This window comes from Bombyx mandarina, chromosome 07 (assembly GCF_030267445.1).
Source record: "Bombyx mandarina strain Sakado chromosome 07, ASM3026744v2".
Lineage (NCBI taxonomy): Eukaryota > Metazoa > Arthropoda > Insecta > Lepidoptera > Bombycidae > Bombyx > Bombyx mandarina.
The window spans coordinates 6,106,468-6,134,301 of record NC_143214.1 but is presented as its reverse complement, the minus strand read 5'-3'; the positions used below and the strand labels follow the sequence as shown (position 1 = coordinate 6,134,301).

General features: G+C 36.0%; 1 protein-coding gene across 7 annotated transcripts in view; it reads left to right on the top strand.

Annotated features, from left to right (window-relative positions):
• Window positions 1–27,834, top strand: part of Jupiter (microtubule-associated protein Jupiter) — a 145,593-nt gene that overhangs the window by 48,400 nt on the left and 69,359 nt on the right. For 2 of the 7 annotated variants that reach the window (XM_089728549.1, XM_089728546.1), the window contains exon 1: window positions 23,790–23,967. The exons of the other annotated variants lie outside the window; for them this stretch is intronic. In XM_089728549.1, the coding sequence (XP_089584675.1) occupies window positions 23,906–23,967 (62 nt within the window). In that variant the 5' untranslated portion in view covers window positions 23,790–23,905. Of the gene's footprint in view, window positions 1–23,789; window positions 23,968–27,834 lie in introns of those variants that run through there. 7 annotated transcript variants of the gene reach the window in all.

Here is a 27,834-nt window from a genome sequence, read left to right as displayed (position 1 = left end):
TCGTGTACACTCCATTCATTGAATGAGAGTGTGTTTTTTGAAGTTAGATAGTCGCGGTGTTAACATTGCCCATGGTTTTGAATTAAAAAAATCTATTTACTTCAGTAAATATATTTCTTATATTTTTAAAAAACTTTTAAAAATAAATATTTTAGATAAACAATCTAAAATATTTATTTTTAAAAGTTTTTTTTTTAAATAATGAACTAGAATATTATTTATAACAAATAAAATTGTGGGAACTAAGAGCAAACTTGCCACAATTCCAATTGTTATCTTTTATATTATTTTTTTCAGTTTAAAGATATGTACGTTCTATTACACCTTATGTGCACAGTAAGTTGCCGTATCAATTATAGTCGACATATACTAGAACGCTTTTCCCGCGTAAATTGCTGTCATTGTCATCGAGGCGGTGTCATGGCGGCGGAGTGTCCTCAATGCGATGTTTCCGATGAATCCGCGCAATTAGAGTAAAACGTTACTAAAAAGTAATTTGTACGAATTTTCCGTAGCTAACGCACCATGTAACTTTCTTTTTGACGGTCAACGGTGCAAGAGGTTAAATAGACTGTAAATGCTTACAAACGATTTCAAAATAATGTTTGAAAGTTTTAGACGTTCATCATTTGGTTTTTGTTTTAGTGCTAGATGCCCACAAGTAAATAACGCAGATTTTTTTTTAATTCAATTTGTCGTGGATTTCATTGGTGTTTATGAATAGAAGAGCATAAGGTCCACATGATGTTAAGTTTCCATTGTACAAATAATAAAATAAATAAATATCATTCAAACCAAAGAGAATGACTACTTCTCGGCAGAAATTCGGTACTTACCTACCACATGCGAGTTCGCAATACGCACTAGCACTAGTAATTAACAAAATTTTGTGGTTTGAATGGTATACAAGTACGTTTCGACTTATATTCCCTTAGCTGTCACAGCAATCGACGCTAATGTCTACTTATAGCTTATAATAATTTTAAAACCGATAATATTGTTCGTTAAAAAGTTTAGTGACTTGGACCTTTAATTGGTAGTATATTTAGGACTAATAAACACAAGCTATTTATTTTATAAGATCAGAAGGAAAATAAAAATCTAGTTTTTTGAAGAGTAATATGCCTGAATATTAAAAGTGGTCTTTAGGACGCAGCCGAGCAGCGGCTTTCGCTCGGTTTGTACGGTAACCTATATGTTTGGTACAAAGTTTGTACACATTATTTGTAGTGGATCTAAACTTAAATTTGTTATTGACGTTACTGACATTACATTAGCTGTTATTGTCAAATTACTTTTGAGCTTTGCCGTCAATCCGATTGAGCGATCCATTCTGTATTAAAACTTCTTCAAGGTATTTTTCCATTGCAAATATGTATAAAGTTTTTTTAAGTTTTTTTATTGTTTAGATAGGTGGACGAGCTAACGGCCCACTTGGTGTTAAGTGGTTACCGGAACACATAGACATCTATAACGTATATGCCGCCACCCACTTTGAGACATGAGTTGTAGAGTCGTCTCACTTTTAACAGTACAACGGCTGCCCCGCCCTTCAAACCGAAATGTATTACTGCTTCACGGCAGAAATAGGCAGGGTGGTGGTACCTACTCGTGCGGACACACAAGACGTCCTACCACCAGTAAAGTACCACGTTTATCCCCCAAGCTACTACACAATTTGTGTGTGACATGCCAGCTGTACATGACAATGCACAATAAACGTTAGTGTATATCATTTGGTTTTATTCGTATATTCACTATCCGATCGTAAGTTTTACTTACTCTTACTTAACCAAACGCCCTAAATACTGTGATATTTGACATTATAAAATGCGTCAAAGTAACACTTAACTACTACTAAACACGAACTTACCAGTCTAGGCCAAGTTCTTATTTTTTTGAAAAAGAAGCGTAGGAGTAATTCAGTCTCACGATTTTGATTTTAATTAAGTCTCACGCTAATAAAGAGTATCTTCGTTTTAGTATATTAGAGTATCTTATATGTTTTATCTGAGAAAGGTGGCGTTGATCTGACTTATGATTGATCCCTTGAGATTGTTTCTTCTATCGATTGTAATAGTGATTACGAATTATTTCCATAGAGAAAATAACATGAGCCATACCGAGATGGCTGACTTGCGGTTTTTGAATCATTCAATAATAATGGGATTATAAGAATTCAAAATGAACGCAATCAAAATCAATGCAGATTTGTTTTTTTTTTATAACTGTAATCGATTATTTTTTATTGAGTCTACGGCTGCTACGGATGGCATGGCTAGTAAAAACTACCACTAACTAATGTAATCAATTTATTTCGCAGAAAAAGCTACCGTACATATTATTAAAAAAAAAAAAAAACGTTGTAGTAACAAAATCTCCATCCCACGAGTATAATGACGAGTATAAGAATAAAACGAATCTCTAAATTATATATCTTATTTTGTGGAGACCGCACTGACGCTGTGAGCAGCATTTTATAATTTTCGACTGTGTCCTTTAATGATCGTCTCATTACGAAACTCATTTGATATTCAGCATCATTGCGTCGTGTTCTGGTACCCATATTGCAAAGAAAATCCTAGCTTATGATCTTTGAATTTGGAGCGATAAAATAGAAGTTTTAATTACTACGGAATAGTGGCGATAGTCCGCGATTCAAAACCGAATTCTCAAGATAACTTATCCGGTTGGTTATATTAAGATCACACTGAGATTTTAAGCACTCTCGGAACAATCAGTTTGTCTTTCAATATTGGACAATGATTGCTAATAATGACCATATAAGTGTATGAACTATTTTATTTATTGCATAGATGGATGTACGAGTTCACAGCCCACCTGGTATTACCTTGAGATATGAGTTCTAAGGTCTCAGTATAGTTACAACGGCAATTCAACAACCCTTCAAACCGAAACGCATTGCTGCTTCACGGCAGAAATAAGCAGGATGTGGTGGTACCTACCCGTACGGACTCACAAGAGGTCCTACCACCAGTAATTACGCAAATTATAATTTTGCGGGTTTGATTTTTATTACGCGATGTTATTCCTTCACCGTCGAAGTCAATCGTGAACATTTGTTGAGTACGTATTTTATTAAAAAAATTTATACCCGCCTGAGATTCGAACACCGGTGCATCGCTCAACACGAATGCACTGGACGTCTTATCTTTTAGGCCACGACGACTTTAAAACGTATTTAAAACGTTCTTTGAAATATGACATCGAAACATTAGAAGTAAAGTCAATGCCTACACAAACAGGTACGCCCCAGCCTCTGGTTGTCATTCGCGTGTGCACCGTCCATTTGTTCCGTATTGTATGGCCGACACTTTATCTCGAATGCTCGTTGTTGTTGCAGCTTTGTTACGTATCTCTCGTACCCAATAAGTACAAGTCGGTTTCACACATGAACGCGTTTAAATTAATTGTTTAAAGTTGTGTAAGGGAATTGCTCGAAAAGATTTTTCGTATATGCGATAACTTAGTAATTTCATCTACCAGTTTTTTGTCACTTGTATTCATTTTTTTGGCCCAGAGGCCTTTCCAGTTTCACCAGGACAGGTGGGCGAGCAAAGGATCAGCCAGGAGGGGCGGGATTTGCTAACAACTGCCCGAGCGCCTCCGAAGGAGACCTAACAACTCAAAAGCAATTGCTTCGCAAATGAATCTACTGCCGGATCGGAATTGCGACCCTCTGAGAAGATCCGACGAGAAACTCGGCGAGCTGATGCATGAGTTAGGTTGCACGTCGACCTCTTTGTCGAGTTCGACGAGTACGGTTACCGGGGTCCCTAAGCCGCTCCTAGCGTTAAAGCTGAAGACGTCTAATGCAAAGGCTATTGAATCTGATGGATCCGTAAGGACGTGTCTAGGGCGTCGACGGTGACTGGCTCCTGCATGATCAGGATTTGGGGAGTAGTCAGCGGCGGCAACGATAAGGCGATTATCATGACGCATAGCCTTATCGAAGTACCGTACCGACGCGACGCTGACTTCATGTATTTCCGAATTGATTCGATTGTATTCATTTGATTGCTAGTAGAAATGGGGATACCATACCTGATAAGAAATGGGTTTTTTATAAATATTTTGAAGTCGTAAGCATTTCGTTGACATTGAGTTGAGACTCTAAACTTTGTTTGAATTAAAACGATTTGGGATTATTGCTTTAGAGGCCTTTGCACCTGGTAGTGAGTAGTCACCGTGGATGTCAATAATTGCAATGCCAATTACGTGTGCCGCTAAGGAATACTTTCAAACCTTGTTCGAAGAATGCCATATCACAATGCTCATTAAAAAAAGTTGGGAGACGGCTTAATACTACATTTGGTTTCTTGTTCAACAAAAGTATTTTTTAAATAAACGTTGTGGTAAAATTGTTACGCATAAACGTAATCTATCATTACAAGAGAAATTCTCTTCATGTTTCGAATTGTACCTCTTGTGGCCTTTCGTTCGTAGCGTTCCCATGTTTAGCTAGATTATTGTTGTTAATTTGTATCGCCTCTGTTTATCAATTGAGGACGAAACATTCGCTACAAACGGCAGATACGAAGCGACAAGCTGTTTCTCCTCCCATCTCGGTCGGTTTACAGAATGTCTCCGGCAGATAACATAAGTATACAGAAACGGTTACGGCCGTTAACGTGGAGAAATCTTTTTTCATAATCTAATGGCATTATTTTAAGTACGATCGTTGTAGCAATCGGTGTTTTTCGCTACATAGTTTTCGTATGGGTGTCCAAATGTTTTCTAATGAATTTTATTTACTTTTTAATAGCATTGACGCAGAAGAAATCAGCGTATAATTTAGGCTATGGTGCTTTTAGATACATTATCACGAAGCTCTTGAGTGATAATTTTCTGATTGGAGGTATCTAAATTTTAATTCGGGTTCGGAATTAAGGTATCTAAATTTACTTATAGGTAATAGGTTTGCAATAGGTTTAAGATTAGCCAATTTAGGAAGTACACAAAAAATTTAAAAACATTATAATTTCATTTTTAGTTTTTACAAATACAGCGTTTTTTTTAATATAGTTTAAAATTTTAAAACGAGTTAAGCAAAACTTGTTATTATCCCAAAAATATAATCTAAATGAATTGAATTGTAGCTCTTCACAAGATAATTACATTTCAAACTACGCCTATAATCGAGCCTTATACCGGATAGATATGAAATCGTGTTTTGTTTTTGAAATAACCATAGTGAAACATCTATTTAATTTAATCTATGAAGCCGGTTCCGCTTCGCAATTAAGTGAGGCTCCTACTCGGTAGAAGCGATGCAATTTTGAAATTACGGAACCACATAGTGAGCAATGTGTCGATAAGTTTCTAATTGGCTGTATGTAGCTTGGGTGTATCGGTATCTTGGTAACTAGATAGAGTCGGGAATTCGTAAGTGGGTACAGTATCGTAGGTACCGTTTTGGGTTGCGAGATTAACGGGTTACATGTTCTTCTTGGTTTTTTGTAAATGAATATTCTTGATTAAGTTTGTTTGTGTTATATGGGTTCGCACGTTTACAAGATTGAGTTGTGACGTTGTACAATTGTTACCACTTTAGAGATTTTTTTAATAATACCACTATCGTAAGATAAGCGGCCGCTTTCTATTTCAAGAAATAAGTGTATTTTAAGTGTATTTTTTAAAGATAGTAAGTAAACATTAGTATAGATTGTGATTATACTGAAAACAAATCGGATATCCGAACATACTGTATTGAATTGTTGCTTCCAGATTGTTCCTTAAAAAACAAATGTGTATAAAAAGTACAAAGTATTTTTTGTTTCTGCAATCTCTTTAAACTAGTACCTATACTAGGTTTTATACTATTCTAAATATGAAGACTGGTATTGGGAATCACTTGAGTTTTTTGAAAGTTGGTTATAATTCGTGAAAAAAGAAGTTTGAGCAAAAAGAGTTAGACTTTGGGCCTATACAAATGAATATAGTGTAACCTAGAAATACTTACATAGGGCTAACTCGTTTTTACTGACAGTTACAAAAGCGGTATGGATTAATTGGGTTTATTAGATACACAGCGTTAATAAGAACATCTTTAAAATTCCGCTAAGCTTTTTTATATGGAATAATTGAATTAGAACTTTAATGTTCCACTAGAAATATTCTCATTTCATATTAGTCCCGACATCTATAAAATCGTGCACAAACATCTGTTTTTCTGCTGATATTTTGATTATATTCGGATTATTCCGTCATTCGTATTCGAGTGAACGCATTATTTATCCGATCCGAAAAGTGAATAAAAATTATAAATTTGAATTCATAAAATAGAATTCTAAACGAAAAACTTAAGGTCCACGTCCGACCTTATTATTGTGGAAACAAGAGTATTATTCAGAGCTTAAAGATCACGTTTGTACAGATGCTAATGGTGATAAGAAATGCATTGTGAATTACACTCCGTGAACGCACAAGTGAATGCGCCCGATGCTTTATCTGTGCCACGGCTATAGAGATGTAACCGGGAACTGAAATAGGTTTTACATTTAATTTTAATAGGTGCTACGCTCGTGATCGGTCGTTTTTTTTTTTTTCCTTCCTAAGCTGAGAGCCTTGAGAGGCTATATCAGCGTAACCTTAACTAGTAGATGAGCTCGCGGGGCTCAAACCTGACGACGTTGCTAACACGAACCCTAGCAAGAGCCGTGCTTTGCAGAATCTACCACCGGATCGGAAACGCGACCCACTGAGAAAATCCGGTGAGAAACTCAGCGGGCTGTGTCTGAGGGTCTCGTGCTCGATTTTGTACTTTGCTTATTACAGAAGACGACACCTATGTCTAATACGAAGACGAATGAAGAAAAATTATGTTTTTTGTTTTGATTGTTGGAATCTCGGCGATTTTGCATGCGAGGAGAGCAGCCTAACGTGCCTAATGTTTGTTATACTTTAGCTAATTAAGCTGTGTGCTAAAAGTATAACTATTATACCTACTGTTTTTGTTTTACTTTTTATTCGAATATTTGGTAAGTAATTTGTCTTAATAGACAAAACGATGAAGTCTTCATAAAGTGTAGATAACAGATATTGTTTTGTTAACGACTAATTGTAGGTACTAATGTTCGCCCAAAGGTTGAAATTCGATCATAATCACGGATACCTCAAGATTTACATTAATCTTATGTATTGTGTTCTCTTTTTTTTAATCGTTTTGTTATTGAAATTTCGAATCAGCAATTGCTTGATGAATTAAAAAATATATTTTTAACATTAAAGCTTATTATAATATAATAAAATAATTATAATAAAATAAAGATACTAAATAAAAACTAAGAAAATGGTGCTTAAATGCTTTGTATTTTCTTGTTTAAATTTTTTTTTTATCGCCCTTGCAGGCAGTTGAGCATACGGCCCACCTGATGGTGAGTGGTTACCGTCGCCCCTGGACTTCAGCAATGCCAGGGCCAAGCCGCTGCCTACCGCTTAATACTCTCCACAAGCCTATTTTAAAGAAGGACATGTCATAGCGCTCAGGAAACACCGTGGAGGGGAGCTCATTCCATAGCCGGATGGTACGTGGCAAATAGCCGGATGGTACGTGGCAAAAGCCGGATGGTACGTGGCAAATAGCCGGATGGTACGTGGCAAAATAGCCGGATGGTACGTGGCAAAATAACAAAAGAAAATAACAAGAGAATTATGTGATTAAAATTTCTACATTCTAAATTAAATTATATTTCACTTTAAATGTGTTTTTAGTTTGGCTACTCTTTATTTGTACTAAATATTTTCTTCATTTCTTCGATCATTGTTAAATTTGTTTCGTATTTTGAGGTCACGGAATCCGGCCATACAATGTTGAACAAATGAAGGAACTTTAAAATGAACTAATGACTAAGAGGTTATTGTAAAGAAAGGATATTGCCACAAAGGTGTGAGGTCCCTAGCGATATCAAGCTGACTTGTAAACGGCTTTTCACAAACGTTTTGAATCACTTTCATTTTTTTTATATTTTAATTGAACTTAATATTTCATGACATGTCCGTATATACTGATAAGGTGAGGTATTACCATTTTCAAAGATACAGGTGACAGTTGAGTGTATGTTTGTTTGATAATTCAGTTCAATGAGTCCTCTGTTAGTTTAAGTCATTTATTTATTGCCATTGTAGGCAGACAAGCAATTGGACAACCTGATGTTAAGTGGTCACCATAGCTCATGGACCTCAACAATTCCTGGGGCATAGCCAAGTTGCCGCCCACTGCTGAGCACTCTTCGCAAACCTTATTTGATGAAGAATGAATGAAAATGTCATAGCGCTTAGGAAACACCGTTAGTAATGTTTAATTAACATATAAGAATAGTTAAAGATTATTGACTATCTAGGTCTGCCTAATCCTACCGACAAGCAATCATTACTTCTAGTTTAAATGGTAGGACAGCGATTTTTATAAAAAAAAATATCTTTTTGACTTCAGATGTCCATGGGTTTGGATGATGGTACTGACGCTGCATTGTCTATAGTTACCGATAATTAACTGTCACCGGGTGGATAGTGTGTTTGTCTACTCATCAAAATCATAAAATTAACGAGAATAGGCGTAACTGAGAAGATTAACTAAAGGCGTACGGTTTGCGAAAGATTTTCTGTATAGGTTGACGATGAGCAGACACGTTTTTTGTATGCCTAATAAATAATATGCAATTGCATGCAGTGGTGACTTGTTTATAACTCTTAGATAAGTAGCCTTGTGGTGCTGATGGGTCGTTACCACTTGTTTTTATGTACCTCGATCTGACAATCGTTGGCGGTTTGCGGTAAAAGGATTACACGCCACAGTCGAAAATGTTCCAGTGGTGATAATTCGGATGGAAACATATACTATAATTGTATCACTATTTTGTAGCAACGAAAATATAAAAATGAAATTTGCGAGCTGGCCAATCGACCCTTGGACGACGCTGGCCATTTACTTGCTTACCACCAGTTGCGTTAAACACTCGACTGATATTGGTGTCACTAAAAAAGTGTATACGTTATCCTGTAATCGCTTTCAGTGAATTTAGAAGTAAAAGAATTAAGCCGCTTTTAATCTCTATATATAAAAATGAATTGCTGTTCGTTAGTCTCGCTAAAACTCGAGAACGGCTGGACCGATTTGGCTAATTTTGGTCTTGAATTATTCGTGGAAGCCCAGAGAAGGTTTAAAAGGTGAAAAAATATGAAAATGCTCGGAATTATATCAAAACAAACAATTTTGTTTTTCCTTTGATGTGTCCGCCGTCGAGGGGATTCCTTTTGGTTGTTTTAAGTTTATTTTATATAAAAGTTTAGATCTTTTATTTATCGATTGAGGCACTACGATGTCTGCCGGATCAGCTAGTACTGTATAAACATATGTTTTCTTAATTATGTTTTTAGGGTTCAAATATTTGAGTACTGTTTGTTCGGTTGCTATGTATTTTTATTGACTTCTGGAAACAACAGAAAATATATAAATTTCACTAGTTATAAGCACCGGCAGATTGAATATGAACTTTCATTCGCGGTGAAATGTACTTGTAATCCGAGCTTTGATTCGAAAGCGCATTGTATTGTCTGCCGGTAAATTATTATCAAATCTCGAAGCAATCTCCGCTACCGTAATGCAAAAGTGCGTTCGTATAGATTGTTATGCTTTGTATATTTGAATTACTGAACGCCTTTTCAACACAGAATATACCTAGTAAGCGACATAAGATGTAAGCTGTGTTGATTCATTGATAGACGTATTGCGTTTACGGACCATAGGGGGTTTTGGGAACCCCCAAGGCTAGGTTTTTTTTTATTGCTTAGATAGGTGAACGAGCTCACATCCCACCTGGTGTTAAGTGGTTACTGGAGCCCATAGACATCTACAACGTAAACGCGCCACCCACCTTGAGATACAAGTTCTAAGATCTCAGTATAGTTACTACGGCTGCCCTGTCCTTCAAACCGAAACGCATTACTGCTTCACGGCAGAAATAGGCGGGGCGATGGTACCTACCCGTGCGGACTCACAAGAGTTCCTACCACCAGTAATTACGCAAATTATAATTTTGCGGGTTTGATTTTTAATTACACGATGTTATTCCTTCACCGTGGAAGTCACTCGTGAACAATTGTTAAGTACGGATTTCATTAGAAAAATTGGTACCCGCCTGCGGGATTCGAACACCGTTGCATTGCTATATACGAATGCACCGGACGTCTTATCCTTTAGGCCACGACGACTTCAGTGAACGCCCAAGGTGAGGTATCACCGCCCTCTGCCTATTTCTGCTGCAAAGCAGTAATACGTTCCGATTTGAAGGGTATGTCTTTGTACTGTTGTACTGTTACTGTAGAACTGAGACTTACAACTCATGTCCCATTGTGGGTGTCGGTGTGCTTAATACGAGTAAATGTTCCAACTCCATACAAAATTGAGTTAACTTTTACGCTATCGAGAACGTTAAAAAACTCACTCTAAGCACATTGTGTATTTACGTTGTTGAGTTATGTGGGCTTCGGTAAAACCAGGTGAGTCGAAGGCTCATTCACCCATCGCAGCAATGAAAAAAATGTTTTATAGATACGTTTTAAAATATGGAAGTGCACCCATGCTTTGATAAAATATAGTGTATTTATCATTAGAACTGATCTAATTGATTTCAGTTTTTTTTTTATTTTTTTTTTATTGCTTAGATGGGTGGACGAGCTCACAGCCCACCTGGTGTTAAGTGGTTACTGGAGCCCATAGACATCCACAATGTAAATGCGCCACCCAACTTGAGATACACGTTCTAAGGTCTCAAGTATAGTTACAACGGCTGCCCCACCCTTCAAACCGAAACGCATTACTGCTTCACGGCAGAAATAGGCAGGGTGGTGGTACCCACCCGCGCGGACTCACAAGAGGTCCTACCACCAGTAAAATATTCTTATATAAAGTATCCTTCAATACAATACGTACTCAATTGTATCTTTGTCTATTTTCGTTTGCATTTTTCCAGTCATTATCACAAACTCTCTTAAAGAAAATTGCATCAGAACTGAAAGGCCGTCATTTATTTTATCAAAAATCAAATATTTAATTATTTACTGTCGGGGCATAAATAGTCACAAAAATTTAGTTAAATGCTTTGGAATCACTACATATTATAAAACAAAGTCGCTTTCTCTGCCCCTATATCTGTCTGTCCCTATGTATGCTTAAATCTTTAAAACTACGCAACGGATTTTGATGAGGTTTTTTTTAATAGATAAAGTGATTCAATAGGAAGGTTCTTATGTATAATAACATCCCTAAAAAGTGGAGAAATCAATAATAAATTACAGTTTCCAAAGCAAAGCGAGGGCGGGTCGCTAGTAATGAATAAAAAACAGTAATTAAAATGCTGAATTGATTGTCAATTACAAATTCAATTTGTATTATATTTGGTAACGAAGTATTCCTAGTAAGAAATACGAGTAGTTACTAATAAAAAAAATATGAAAGGAAATGAATCATTTCTGAACGTGCATTTTCAATGATTCATTGTTGTCAGTGAACCAGAACCAGACAGACACATTTGATTTACATTATATTTGTAAAAGCAAATCGTTTCAGGTAGCCATTGTTTGAGTTTATCTAAGAAACCCCAAAATATTTTCGTAGTCTGGATTCGAAATATATTGAATTTTCGAGTCTAATTTCATAATTCGCGTTTCCGTTCGGAAAACCTACATTTTCATGAAAGCATGTAATTAGGCAATGAACATGTCATTTTACATTATTATTATTTTTTATTGCCTTTGTAGGCAGACGAGCATACGGCCCACCTGATGGTAAGTGGTCACCGTCGCTCATGGACGTCAGCAATGCCGGGGGCAGAGCCAAGCCGCTGCCTACCATACGAACATTTAATTGAGAAATCAAATTTCTGTTTCCAATCTTGATTGCAGCTTAATGCTGCCCATGTTTAGCGTATGTGCCAGGATTAGGGCTAAGTCATTCAGCCAAGACTTTATAAGTTACGAAAATAATTGAAATTGACTTTCAGTTTAATCTTGCGATTTTTATTGTAATTAAATATATTATTATTATTACCATAGTATTGTGTAAAGTATTCAAAATGTCGGAAATAATAATGACAATAAAGAAACGCCACATTAATTTGCAAAATTAGGTTTAATTAAGGAAAATCGAAGAAAATACTATTATTAAATTAAGGAAAACTAAAAGTAAATCTTCACAAATGTAATATGTTAATGCAACTGGTTATTTGCGCGGTCGATAATTAAAAATGGAACGAGAACAATTTTTAATCTGTGAAAGGTTCACTTCAGTTCTCGGTGAAAGGTAGCATAATCAATAAATTGTTTATTACGCGATATAGCTTTGGTTATATATATACTGTGTTGCGTTTCTTTTGTTGTAATGGAAGATTTTATTTTTATAATGAACTTGCAAGACACGCTTCAGCTGTTGATTAAATTTTAAGATTCGTTTAATGGAATATTCATTACAAAGATACATATTTGATTAAAATCCAAGGCTTTGTTTCCTTTTATTATGTGTCATATTCTCTCTCTTCCCAGCTATTTATCCCACATGGTGGTGGGGTCAGCTTTCCTGACTTTACTCCTTCACTTCGCTCTGTCTTCGACATCCTCGTCAGCAACATTGCATTCTCTCTTGTCCTTCAGCACTACGTCCCTCCACCTTGTCTTGGGTCTACCTCTAGGTCTCCGACCGGGGAGGTCGAGTAGTAGCGCCAAATTTTCGACGTAGTCAGGTGGCTTCCTTTTCACGTGACCATACCATCTCAGCCTACTCTCCTGCATCTTGTCGGCGATGTCCCGTACACCTAGACTTCCACGCATGTACTCGTTGCGGATTTTGTCGAGCCTAGTCACGCCGCACATCCACCTCAGCATCTTCATTTCAGCAACTTGAATGGTATTACTGGTGGTAGGACCTCTTGTGAGTCTGCACGGGTAGGTACCACCACCCCGCCTATTTCTGCCGTGAAGCAGTAATGCGTTTCGGTTTGAAAGGTGGGGCAGCCGTTGTAACTATACTGAGACCTTAGAACTTATATCTCAAGGTGTGTGGCGCATTTACGTTGTAGATGTCTATGGGCTCCAGTAACCACTTAATACCAGGCGGGCTGTGGGCTCGTCCACAGACCTAAGCAATAAAAAAAAAAAATGCACTTTCCTTTTGGTTGCCGCCCATGTTCCGCTGCCATACATAAGAACAGGCCTTATTATGGTCTTATAGATCATACCCTTAAGCTTAACGGGCATCCTCCTATCGCAAGTGACACCACTTACTTCTCGCCATTTTAGCCACGCTGCGGCTATTCGATGTTGAATGTTGCATTTTAAATTTCCAGATCTGTGCATCATACTACCCAGATACTTGTATTGATCGCACATGTTTACAAGTTGACCGTCAATGGAAATCGGACTGTTGTCACCTGGATCTGGGTCATTAAAAGACATGTAATGTGTCTTCGCAACACTCAATTATGTGTCACATTAATTTTCGTTTTTCACTTTTTAATATAATGGCTCATTTGTTGGTAAAATAATTGTATAAGGAACTTGTCTTGAGCGTATGAGGTATAACTATCTACTGCCTTAATTTATTTTACATTGTAAATTTTACGTTTATTGAGATTCGCTCATTGGCCAATTTTTTATTCAAATTTGAGCTCTTGCTTATTACTTTTGGTATTTGCCGAAAATGTAATAGCACCCAAGCTTACATTTAGAGAATAGTAGAGAGAAGTAACGTAGAGGAATCATTGTCTCGTCGAAATAATACGTGGGTTACTAAAGCTTTTAACTAAGTCGACAAAATTGAATACAAATGTATGGTATATCTGAATGTCATAGATAAATTAAGGTGTCATTCTGTCATTCTATCTCTCAATGCTTTTGGAAATTAGCGGAACTTCCATTGATGAAGCTAGTTTTCTGTTAGTAAATAATGTATGAATTGGTTAAATAAATGTACCTACAAAGTTGATGCAGGGATTTTGAATGAACGAAAAAGGGTGTCGACAGTGGTACAAGTAATTTGCATTAGTGTACTTTTTTCCTTACCTGTTCGCTGGTAGCTTAATGGGCTATTAAAGCTTCGCGTGGATGGGCTTTTTTTATTGCTTAGATGGGTGGACTGGCTCACAGCCCACCTGGTGTTAAGTGGTTACTGGAGCCTATAGACATCCACAACGTAAATGCGCCACCCACCTTGAGATATAAGTTCTAAGGTCTCAGTATAGTTACATTTTAAGAGTTACATTTTAAGGTCTTAGTATAGAGTTGCTCGATTCAAAGCTGTGTTACATACAGGTCAGTCAACACCAGTACTATATCTTTGAAACAATTTATTTTATATTTTCAACAAAATTTAAAAGTCTGACGTATAGTCGGCGTGGTATCCGCTGATTTGCTGGTGGCAGAAGTCTATTTTCCCCCTACATATTTGCTGGTAGTCTAAAGGGCTATTCTAGCTACACCCGGATAGGTAGGTGAGGTCACGGGATTAACTTTAGATAGCTTTTCAACACTAGCTTCAGTGCTTGGTAGAGTCTACCACCGCATCGGAATCGCGACCCACTAAGAAGATTCGGCGAAAAACTCAGTGGGCTGTGTTTATGAGGTACCTATAAATAAAAAAGTTGATGTGTGTGTGTGGTGTGTGTGTTTGTGTCTCCAATAGACACACATACGTAATTCGAAAACATTATTTCCAATTCGATTTCATGTAACATGCTAATTGTATGTCAAAGTAAACTTTAGCACCGGTTACAAAAAGGCTACAGTTCTGAAATGAACCGGCCACAAATTAATCGGGCTTGTCTTTTGTTTTTAAATAAGTGACTTGTGTTGTTTTAGTCGATGAAAGTAAATTTATTAACTACCATAGCTACCATTTAAAACACACAACGATTGGTTGCGGCTATAAACAAAACGTTGTTAACAATTTCTGCATTTCGAGATAAAATTGAAATGTGTACTGTGTAATAAATACACTTTCAACACACCCCATAAAACAAGTGAAAGTTTTATCGTTAAAATATTCATCGCTATCAATTGTAGGCGAAACATTTACTAGATTCTTAATCATTATTTTTTTATTGTTACCTTAGTATGGGTTTTTGCAATAGCAACCAATTTTAATGTTAGTGTTGAATTCCAAATTATTATTTACTTTTTTTATATGATTTATGCAGAAATTTTCGAATTGTATGTGTGACTTTTGAGGAATTGAGCTTCAAATGTCAAATTTCTCAGGCGGCACCGTAAAGCGTAATTAACAAAGCATCAAGTTCTATTGTAATTTAATTAACGTTGGAGAGTCCTATTCAAATACGTTCATTGTTTCTGACGAAATTTAAAAATGGAACTCCTTTCAAGACGTTCATTCATGTGCTACGCTATGTCATGGAAACGCGACGTCAACTGTCAGCAGACTGTCATGTGTCAGGATGACAGACGGGTGACTTCGCTTCTCTCGATTAAAATTTTAATGACTAATTAGTTTTACTATGTTAGTACCTCATTGGACATTGTGTTTTATTTTACAGGGTGCTAAGAGAAAGTTCTCAAAGTCGGAACTGAAATAAATGACTATCCTAATGTAAACTTACATCATCATTGATTTAGTAAATTTAATTTTAACCTTAAATACGATTTTAGTTATTTCATATTACATATTTGTGATATAAAAATAAATATAATATATTTGTAAACATATACGTATTAATATTACATATTTAATTATACGTATGATAACGCCAATCAACAGGTACATATCAGTGCAGGCTTAAACTGCAAGGCCTTTAACCACAATTAATTATGAAATTTTAAAATTTTTGCGAGTATTTTTATTACGCCAATTAATTTCATAGTTATGTAATTAGTATGCTGGTAGCTAAGTAAAGTGCTATAGATAGCATTCGGATAAGAGGCAAAATTTATCTAATAATGATAGAGCATGAATGCAACATTCGCAATTTTTAAAGTTGGAAATGCAAAATTTGTTGACATAAAGTTATTATATTAGAGGATTAAAAATTGGTTTTGTTCATGATTTGGTTTCCTGTTTTTCTTCTTTTAAATTCAATAAATAATTTTTTTTTAGTTCATTATTTTGAAAATATCATCGTGGCTTAAAAGATAGTAGTAGTACATCCAGAGTATCCGTAGAGAGCAATGCGACTTTACTGATTTAAAAAATTTGCAGACAAGTACCATTTTTTCCATTGAAATGACTTCAACGATGAAGGAATACCATTGTGTATTAAAAATCAAACCTGCAACATAATTACTGGCAGTAGCACTTTTTTGAGCTCACACTGGTAGGGCCACCACCTTGCCTATTTCTACCGCAAAGCAACAGCAACATGTCCTAGATTGAGGGGTGAAAGAGCCGTTAAACTACACAGTTGAACTTTAGGCTTTCTTAGCTTCATTTATTATTTTACGTCATATATTTATTATGTGTTAAAGTAGGTGGTTGGTTACATTTATAAAGTGGTTTTGATGGGTTCAAGTAACCAATTTACCTGAACGATGGGAACTTTATCACTCGTCTATGCAACAACAAAAAAAAGTGTTTTTCACGCTTTCTGTAAATTATTTTACAAATATTCGAAGTGCTTTAGCTTTATAACCAAATGGATTCTATGTGTTTCGACGGCTTTAAAACAAAGTTGTTTTAATGCGTTCCACAAGTTTGACTTGTGAAATGGCAAGTGAGAGAGACGAAAATACACATTTCTCATAAAACGACCGGCGAGAATGAGGAGTTTGTTGAGTGAACGTGGACCGCCCTTAATTGCCTTTATGATGGATACTGTCTCTAGGTATTTAAGGTTGTGCTCCGTTAAATGATATGATTAAGCAATCTTCTTCTTCTTTCTTTTTTTTCTCACATTATGTGACGTATGTTACGACCAGTCGCCTGCCTCACGTCGATCCTCTTTGGGTTATACTACTGAAGAAGTAGTACATATGTATATCCATTGTAACGTCTCACTGGGAGGTACTTTTGTTTATTCTCTTGGTGTGTTCTTTACTTCATACATGTGTGGATCTATGATTTGCATTTTATTATTATACTAAAATTATGTTATATATAATTATATGTAATAATATATTATATATAATTATATTATACTAAAATTTCGATTTTCAAATACCAAAAAAGGAATAGGTTTCATATATCTTAGGAAGAGGTATATAATTTAAAAGGTTATGGAGCTACGCCGTGTGTCGTGGAATGCGTGGCCGTCTGTTTTATTTATTTATTGCTTAGATGGGTGGACGAGCTCACAGCCCACCTTTTGTTAAGTGGGTACTGGAGCCCATAGACATTGAAAATGCAAATGACGCCCCCCGCTTTGAGACATGAGGCCTAGATCTCAGTTTTATAGCGCAACAGCTGTTCCGCCCTTCAGACCGAAAAGTATTAACTACCTCGCGGCAGAAATAGGTAGGTACCCGTGCAGGCTTAGATCACGTCCTACTACCTACTTACATAACCTAGTGAATAAGTAACACTCTGTTGTAAGCATTTTGCAATTATCTGTCACAAAGCTATTCATAATAATATTAAATGAAATGAAGTGGAAATCATACTGTTTTAGGCGTCGTGCGCACGCGCCTCGATAACTTGTCTCGTAGGGTTCCGTCGGTATTCAAACGCCGCCGTGGGAAATTATTATGTTATGTACGCATTTTAATCTGCGTTAAGTGCATTGAGCTGTACGCATTATCTTATGACTATTTAGTTCAAGCGATATTTTTGCAACAGGGAAGCCATTTAAAGTTTCAAAATTTGGAAAAATTAACGTAACAAAAAAACTTCTTGAGATATTTGAATGGTGTAAACTTAGTTGAAGTGCAATTATAAACATCGAATTGTTGATACTAATACCAAATATTTAATAACGCATTTTAATTACAAAGATAAAGGTCGCGTGTTAAGCAAAATTTCGCTTAAGCTAACTAACCTTTCACCCCTCTATATGTTAAGATTTCTTATTTTTTACGATACATGTATTGTAACAAGTAATAATAGTATATTGATTTTAAATAATACAGAGCTCCGTAGCAAATCAGAATATAACTACGTGGAGCAGAGAAAACTTATAACTTCGTAATATGTATTCTTATTATGTACTTGATAATCGTGCGATACAGCCAATATCCAGGGCCAATTACAGTATATTATTAAGGACAAAAACTCAATGCTAATTTTGCATTATAAAGACCCGTTTAGTATTACTAAATAAAGACATTTCATACTTGTAATTGATGGAACATTGAATATAAATCAGCGTGTGAGATATTGTTAGACTGGTTCTAAGAAATGAAATGGAGATAATTAAAAGTACTTTTACGGTTTAAGTGTACGTTTGTCATTTTAATTTTATTATTTCCGATGTTTTGATTAAGGCGTAATTTATCGATATCTGAATGTTGTCCGAGTCACCGTCTATTTTTCTATGAAATAAGTCTTGGATTTTACGTTTCTTTTCACACAGAAGAACTATTATATATACGAGTAGTATAGAAGTCTGGCAGTTTGGTTGTTCTTGTGTTATCATTTTCACGATTAGAGGATCTCAGGTTTCAGATAAGCACTAACAATTTCCTCTATTAAACTTAATTTTGTTTTAAACATTTCAATGCCTCTGGTTTCCGTGTGGCCGAGACACTTGTTTTCTTTAGCGAATTTGGATTTTGTCCAACCTCATAAAACGGTCGGCATCACTGACCCAGAGCATGTTGATAAACCGCATATTTTTTAATTCGATTATTCTTGTCACCCGCAGTATGACGCTTAGCTCTAACGATTGATGTGTCTTTTAGTTCATCCTGCTTATGAGAGTTTACAGACACAGTCCATTTTATTAATACGCTTTTATTAGCTTCAGACGTATGTATGTTAGTATGTAATGGAATCTTTGAACATGATTTTGACCCCCTCCAAAACGTCGGATTAACTCGAAATTTGGTATACTTATTAAGGACCGATGACAATTCAATATTAAAAAGAAAAATTGGCAAAATTGAAATTCAACTAAAAAATGAAAAATAAATAATAGTTTAAAAAAACTAACAAAATACACTTTTATAGAAAATACAACTAAAAAATTAAAAAAAAAATTTAATTAATTTGAATTAAAAATAGTGTAAGAAAAAATGATTTTATTGTAAAAAAAGCGTGTAGTGCATGGTATCAGTAGTTATAAATATGTCCTTCAAACGTGGTCTTCATATGACTTTATGGCAGGAACACTGGTTCCGCGGAACTTCAGGTTGTTCTCGTTTAACACGTGCTTCAAGTTCTGAATTTAAATTCAAACACAAGTAGGTACATAGATAAACGTAGCTTACATTTCCATCACGAAACTTTGAGGTGCTAAAAAACACTGTAGATTATTTTATACAAAAAAGGTTTACTTGTTTGGGCCTGTCGAAAGTTTCTTGTTTAATCACTTAATCTCAGAACGTTGCATCTGTTTTATTTTAAAGATATTAATCTTCGCAACCCTGCGTGTTACCAAATATAAACTGGTCGAATGTGGTACTTACTAGTTTCATCCATACGAACGCAGGAAACAAAATGTAAACAGTGATTCCCGTGAAAGCGATGAAAGGGCGTCCATTTTCAGGTGTTTGTAAACTATTGGGTCTTCGGATCTGGCATGAGCGGTTTCTTCAGTTTTTTTGTTTAAGTTAGTGTTAACGGGAAGTTACGTTACCATAGTTTTTGAACTAAAATCAATATTTTGTCGTGATTTCGTCGTCTGCACAAAATTGACTTTTTTTTCTAATATTTATCTTTATGTTTGTACATGGTATATTCATTAACATTCCTAAAATTAATTTCATAAGCTGCATCTACGTTTTTGAAATAGTATTAAATTGAAGATTAAATACTGTAAAAAGAATGAGTTAACGTGATAAAGGATGTATCAAAGTTCGAAATAATTTGATATGATTATACTCAGTGCTCTGCAGATTCTATATATTATGAACTATATCGCTGGACTAGGGATGAACTATTAATAGTACATACCTTTTCGAAACCTCCCCTTTATTTACGTTTGCACACGCCTTAACAAAAAAAAAACAGCAATCTATAAATGAATTTGTGTATGCATTTTAAAAAGGTGCAGCAGAATGATGTTTAAACACGCGCCTCGTAATGGATGTGTGATGAAACAGTGAAGCATCGCCTTGTTTGACGTTTGCTTTCCCGTGCTAGTTACACGGCTGGTAAGCACTTGAAACGGGAGATTTTGCAGTCTCTTTTTGTAATGAACGAAAAAATCCTTTTTGTGTAAACATTGTAAGCAACACATTTTTTTTTATTTACTTAAACGTGAACCACGGAAACTAGTAAGTATTTCAAACATTAGAAATAGCTTAATGACAATTTAAAAACGGAGATTAAACCGTAACAGAATTTCTTTTGCTTACCTATTCTAGTAACTTTAAGCGCTATACTAGATTTACCCAGCGAGTCAATCGGGTCATCGTACCCTCTTAGGGGGCACAGAACGGGCCTCGGGGCGAACCCCACTGCCCGGGCATAAGCTCCCTACCACGCAGGGCAGGGGTAAAATAGAAGCAGGATGAGATGGAGGGGGGGCTGTTCGTAGCGTGCTCGGGGCACTCACATCAACATGATATATACATATATATAATACGGAGGCTTGATTAGGCCAAGGAATGACGCCCGGCGGCAAAGTCCCTCCGGCGTCGTGTTGTCTTTTGCTTGCAAATTTTTTTTTTCCTTACGTCTAACTACAACTTACTAAAATTTAACTAAGACTACCTACAACTAATATATACAAGAGGACAACAGGCAGCGAAACAACGAGGGCCCGCCACCGGCCTCATACCGCGGCCCCACCTCTAAAAAAAAGAGGGGGAGCCGCGGCACTAGTTTAGGCGCTCATCTGCACCGGGCACTTCAAAAGGGGAAGACCGGATCAGGGAGGGACCGACTTGGGAGTAGGCCAGCTCACAAGGCTTAGCCTGGCGAATTTGCTAACGCTATCCCTAGCAAGAGCAGTGCTTCGAAGAATCTACTACCGGATCTGAAACGAGACCCACTGAGAAGATCCGGTGAGAAAATCAGTGGGCTCGTAAAAGTAGTTTTAATCATGTTTACTACTCGCGAATCTAAATCTAAGAAAATGCTGTAATCTAATTATTTTTTTATTTTTTTAAGTTGCGCCACTCTCTGTACCTCAATGTGGAGTCTGTTTTGAGACACAAGGTCAAATTCTCAATTTTAATTCAACTGGCTTCCGTCGATACCGGACGATTGTTTTACGGTACGTACATATGTCATAAACACTCCCATACAAATACACCAGTAACCGCACGGTTGCCAGTTCAATTTATGATACGTTCTTGTTATTTTATCGTGGATGTGGTTCGTGATTGTAGAATATTCAGAGTATGTAGGTTTTCAATCAGTTAAAAAAATAGGCCTCAACGTGTTTCACTGTAAGCCTAGTAGAAAACGGTTTGCCTTTGTTTCCGGTATTTCTGGTGTTGAGCAGTGACAGTAACCATTTATATACAGACGTTTGACGACAGCCCTCAAAGCCAGTACAATAGGTATTGAGACTATTCACCCCGGAGTATCATCATTGACCGTCATATCCATTCGCTTGTTTTGTCCAAATCAGACGCACTTAAATTTATTAATTAAGAAGAAATAATAACATTAGTTTATGAATGACATAAATTTTGAATTTTAAACAGGTTTGATAGCTAAAACTATTGCCATAAAGAAAAGAAAAAACAGGTTTGATTCCTTTTTCGAAAAATATGCACTTTTAATTTTTCAGTAAAACTACAACCTTTTTTTTATAACGAAAATAGAGTTTGTTTTAACAAGATTGTCTATTGTAATGCTGTTGGTGGTTACGTGATTATTATAAAATTGCATAGTAAACAACAAAAATAAATTTTCGATTTGTTTTCGTTTGTTTTGTGCGAACGTGTTTACTTTATTAATTTACTATCAATAGAATAAAAAAATGTTTTGTTTATATTTTTGGTGTCTGTATTTGATACAGAGAAATGGATTTAGGCACAAACGCACGATTGCGCTGCCATACGGAGACAGACAGATGCGTTTTCTTTTAAGTATTTTGTTGTTTAAGTCTCCGTACAAAATTGAATAGTTATTTGTAAGATTAGCTCGATTTATGATTTTGTTTATTCAGCATTTGATTTAAATTGCTTATGTTTAAAAGAAGTGGAAATGCACTCGTAAAGCTGTTTTTAAATTTCTCGAGCACTTGGGTCATTCGAGGGACACTTTCTTTCTAAAACATCTGTAATTCTAAATATGAGAAGAGAGGCACAGACCTCATTATAAAATATATATTTTTTTCTTTAAGTACATAAGTAAGTGTAGACTTTCAAAACCTAATCCTTTTAAATAAAAATTGCATATCCTATATGCTTGGTTAAATCTAAACTGATCGTATTTTTTAATTTATTTTAAGATTAACTTATCCATAACTCCCTACATATCTAATATACAAGTGGTACATTTTTCCCTAGACATTTTGTCGTTTGCTTGCTAAGCTGCTACTTACACGTATGTACATAGATTTAAAAATAAAATAATATAGGTTGTCTTAGTATAAAGGGAAATAGACGTGAACGTAGAAATGGAGATTTTAATAAGCTATAATTAAAATAAATGTATTCGCATTCACGGATCGAAAAGGCATATGAAGAACAGGGGTTAGCAGCTTGCGTACTGTCATTATGACAGTGAATAATATAACCAAACGTAGCGTAACCCAACCCACGTTGGTTCTGAGACAGGGAGATACCTGGTGATAAATCTGGCACCGTCTAGGCGGACTCCGTACAGCCTGTCGATTAGGAATAGTGATGATCTTATCGCTGGCGAACTCTGTCCGGTCTCCCGTGGGGTGTACTGATGATTGAACCTAACCAACTGCACTACTTTCATGTGTTTTGTATTGGCGATGGTTGACATTTAGACGGCGGCGCTTCGATTACGCACAATCAGCCGACAAATATGCCTCCTCACGCCATAAAAGGTCTGAAATGTTATCGATTAAGCCAAGGAGGTCGTTTTATATCAATGAAACAATGAAAGATCATTGCAAGCATTAATTAGAAGCGTGAATTTGATACGTCCCGTTGAATTAGGACATTGACAGCCAGACTTACGACCCAGATCTCATTTAACCGGTTTTGCATCGTCATCCCACGTTTTTAACGAACTTTTATCCGTTTTGTCGCATCCAGTCGCATCTGGATGTCGTTCAGCGCATGTCATGTAGCGACTTAGCGCATTGTGCAAAAAAAAACTTATTATGACTTGCGGCTTTCCATTCCACCGACAGGATATTACCGGACGTATAAATAAAATACACATATTTGTTTAAATATTTTGATCTAATCCGTTTTTGCCGGATGTTCTCAGTGGGTCGCGTTTCCGACCCGGTGGTAGATTCTGCGAAGCACTGTTCTTGCTAGGGCCAATGTTCGCAACAACACCTCCGGTTTGAGTCCTGAGAGCTCACCTACATGTTAGGGTAACGCTGATATAGCCTCTTAAGGCTATCAGCATAGGTAGGACAAAAAAAATGTAGTGGCACGACCGGCTGTTTCGATGATTTCAAAAAATAACTTAAACAAGAGGAAGTGTCGTCGTTGTTAGGCGCATGCGCGGTTCAGTGTTGACGCGCGGGCGGAGGGTGGCCGGCATCGACTTAAACGAGGGTTCGAGACCGCGCGGGCTCAGTCAGCTGACAGACTTGGTTGTGTACGCACGTATCCCTAGCCATAGCCGTCAACGCGCAGTGTCTACCCCGAGTGTTGAATCGTCCTATTATTTTAAATCACAATGGCAACTTACGCTCAATTCAAGCACGTCGAGCTCTACAAGATCGGTCACGGCAAAAATAGGTGAGTTTTTTTTTTCAGTAAAACCCAACCGATACTGTCCAGTGTAGGCTTTCAGTCATGTCTCATCTACATCGCTGTAAAGGTCAGAGGTTATAATTTGAATTACAAATTAATGGGATTAATTGGTCTGGGTAAACTCTTACTTATTTTTGACTATACCCAAACCAGTTTTATGTTTGGAATTTTGGTTTTTCATAAAAGTAATTTAGTAAAAATTAATACAGATTTCTCATTAAAATCACTTGTACAAGTTGGTACATATTTCTTTTCGAATATTTCTTGGTATAGTAAAGTTAATGAACTTTTCATTTAGCTCTGAATAATCCTTTATCAACGTTCCGAATCGGAAAATATAATTTTTCATGAGCGAGTGCGTTGAACTCTACGCCGACGTAATGCAGGGGTAGCAAGCAAGCTTTTCAGTTCTAATATTAAAGCACAATCTTCAATACAGAAATTTGAGTACATAATTTTATTAAAAATCGTGGAGCGGAGAGGATCTTTGAAACAGTTTTTTTTTGTAAAAAAATCAGTGTTACTTCACTGTAGGTTTAAGTTAAAATTACTCGTTTTTGTTAACCCAAAAATGAGAATGTTCTCAATTCGACTATATTTAGACTATGTGTTAACTCAGAATTTTTTTAGAAGAATCGATTATGGTGATAATTTTTTTATTTCAAGTTGGTGTTTCTCATGCTGTCCCATTTCAATTTTATCTAGCTCTCTGACCAGTAGTTTTTGAGTTATTCTTAATAATACATATTTAATAGACTTGCACTACATCAACGATATTCTCTCATTTCATTTTGTTTTAGTAAAATTGTGTATTATTTTACTTGTTCTTTTTATGCAAGTGTTTTATTTGACTGACAAAAGTATGTTCGTGTATCGAATTAGTTTTACTTAGATTTTGTCACGCGAAATATTAATGGACTAAAAAAACACGCAACTACAAGCGTGACTGTGTTAATCGTGTTATCGAAATTACATAAAAATCCGAGTAAAGCGTACGAAAGAAATATAACATATTGACACAGATTTATTAGTAATGTTGGTATTTTTTTTGAATGATTTGATTCCTATCCCTTTTTCGAATTCACGTCTCAACGCGACAGTATTAATATAGTTTTTTCTATAGATCACGGTAGCCACATGGTAGTTACATGAGGTGGGCCGTGAATTTTTCTGCACATGCAAGCAAATGAGGAAAATCATTGAGAATTAAAGTTTACACGTACTAGGCTTATTAACTTTATTATTAAGTCCTAAGTCGGCAGTATTAATATAGTTCTGTCTATAGATCACAGTAGCCACATGATAGTTACATGAGGTGGGCCGTGAATTTTTCTGCACATGCAAGCAAATGAGGAAAATCATTGAGAATTAAAATTAACACATTCTAGGTTTGTTACGTTTTATTATTAAGTCCTAAATAATATTACGTTATAGAGTGACGTATCGAAATAATATTAATAAATACATCGGACAACTGTTTGAATTACGAATGATCATTTGCAATTGTAATTATAACTGTTGTGTTGTGAGCGAGAGGAAGGAAATCAGATTTGTGGTTTGAGCAACTGCTAGAAAATTGTTACATTAAATTTTTACACAACACAAATTTTTAATAAAAAAATTTACATTGGCATTTATATACCAGAGAATTCATAGTAGTGCTTATCTCTATATCCAAGTCTATGAAGTCTATCGTCTCTATCCAAGTATCACAGTATGATGTTTTTTTATTGCCCTTTTAGGAAGACGAGCATACGGCTCACTTGATGGTAGGTGGTTACTGTCGCCCATGGACTTCCGCAATGCCAGAGACAAACCGCTGCTTACCGTCTTTCAATAGACATGAGAAATGTTTCCGATAAAACAATATAAACTTTATTACCTATATAATATGATACATTTAGTTGGGACTTCAGATTCATGTCTCAAGCTGAGTAGTGGCGTTTATTTCATGAGGTCCATGGGCTCTTATTTTCACTGTATACTTGTATACCAGATAATTCAATGTACTCTGTGCACGTATATTTTGTTTGCAATAGGAACAATAAAGTATCTAATGTTGTCCTTATATTGCATTATAATTTTATTCTCGTTTTTTCCCCATATTAACTGTTTACGGATTAAAATGGGATAGGAAAAATTTAATTAAAATTTTGGGTGATTGGTAGTCTGGTATTCTAATGATCGTTGCGCGGCGATGAAGGGTTTTCTATCGATTGGGGTATGAGCTCACGACTTGCCTAGTAATAAGTGGGGCTACCAAGTCCATAAAAATACTGATGTGGACGACCTTACCGGTTTTATAACGCATAAGGTGTTTCAGTAAAGGATTTTAGAATTGTAAGCACTTCGTGACTGCTTCTTGTCAGAAATAGTCAGAATGGTGCTACCGGACATAACCGTGCGGTCTCCCTTTTGTCGGTTGGAAACTAAACACGCACCAATTTCTTTTCACCTTTTCTATATATCACATGTACGTGAGGCGATTATCTTCAAGACACAGCTACTATTGGTAGATACAATCTTACTGACGTTGAGATACGGCTTATTTGGACGCAAACCTCGAAAAAAACCCTATTGAAATGAAGTTTTCTCGAATCATGCTTCGTCCCCTTAACATTTAGTTTGATCAATGTTAGCGGCTGGCGACGGCTAAATGGGTCAAACATCTATTAGTCCTTGGTAGGAAAAGCAATCTCTGCTTCGAACGTGCTTATTTGTAGGCGAAGGCTACGGGGTGTTCCGCAGGGTCGCGTGCCAACCGCCGGCATTAGCATATTGAGTAATATCCACAGGAAGTCCACGAACGCACCCGACGGACAGACAAACGCACCGAGCGCGACGTTTTATCGGTAGCATTACACGGCTTTACAATTTTTAGTCATATTTATGGATTGGGTTTAAAGTAAATTTATTAAAAACTAGCCGTACTTGCCCGTTTTGCTGGGCATTTAAGATTAACAATATTATTTATTGACATTATTATTAGGGAGTCCAACACTCATTTAAATATTAGCCTATCCATTAAGTACGTGTATTTTCTATATGGATACAAAGTTTCAAGTCAATCGGATGCATGGTTCAGTAGTTATAACGGAACATCCGTAAAAACCACTGTAGATTTATATATTAGTATACCTATAGATTAGTATAGATTAGGCGACCCGACAAACGTTATGTCAAAATTTTACTATTTGTAAAATCGTTTTGATTACATTATATAAAACAAAAAAAAACCTTATTCTTTCAGACTTTTACGAAACTTTTCAGACGCGGCTATCAACGAGAGTTAAATAAAAAAGATGCGTAAAAAAAATTTAAATTGAAAATAGCCATTAATCATACAATAATTTTATTATATTTCAGAATAAATGAATCGTCTCGTTCCATTGACCTTTCAGTGCCGCGGCACGCAAGTACTCATTAATAACGTTTGTATGTAGATGTAGTACAGGTAACTACAGGATTTAGATTTAATGAAAATTTAGTGCTAACAGTTCTCGATTACGATTTATATGCTAGTTGAAATTTTAATGTCGAAGTTGAACACAGCTTTTCAATGTTACATTTTAGGACTTTTAAATTTGTGTTTTTATTAAAATCGAATCATTCTAATTTGATTTCAATAACAGATTAATGAATTTTTGTGCATTAGCTTGATGAGCATCTTTCTATCTATGACGGAATCTTTCAACGTAATTCGCATCCTTCGATTAACTTGAAAATACGCACACTTTTTTAGTTGCTTAGTTGGGTGAACGAGTTGGTCGCCCACCTCGTGTTAAGTGGCTACCAGAGTCCATAGACAACTATATCGAAATGCCGCCACCCACCTTGAGACATGAGTTCTGT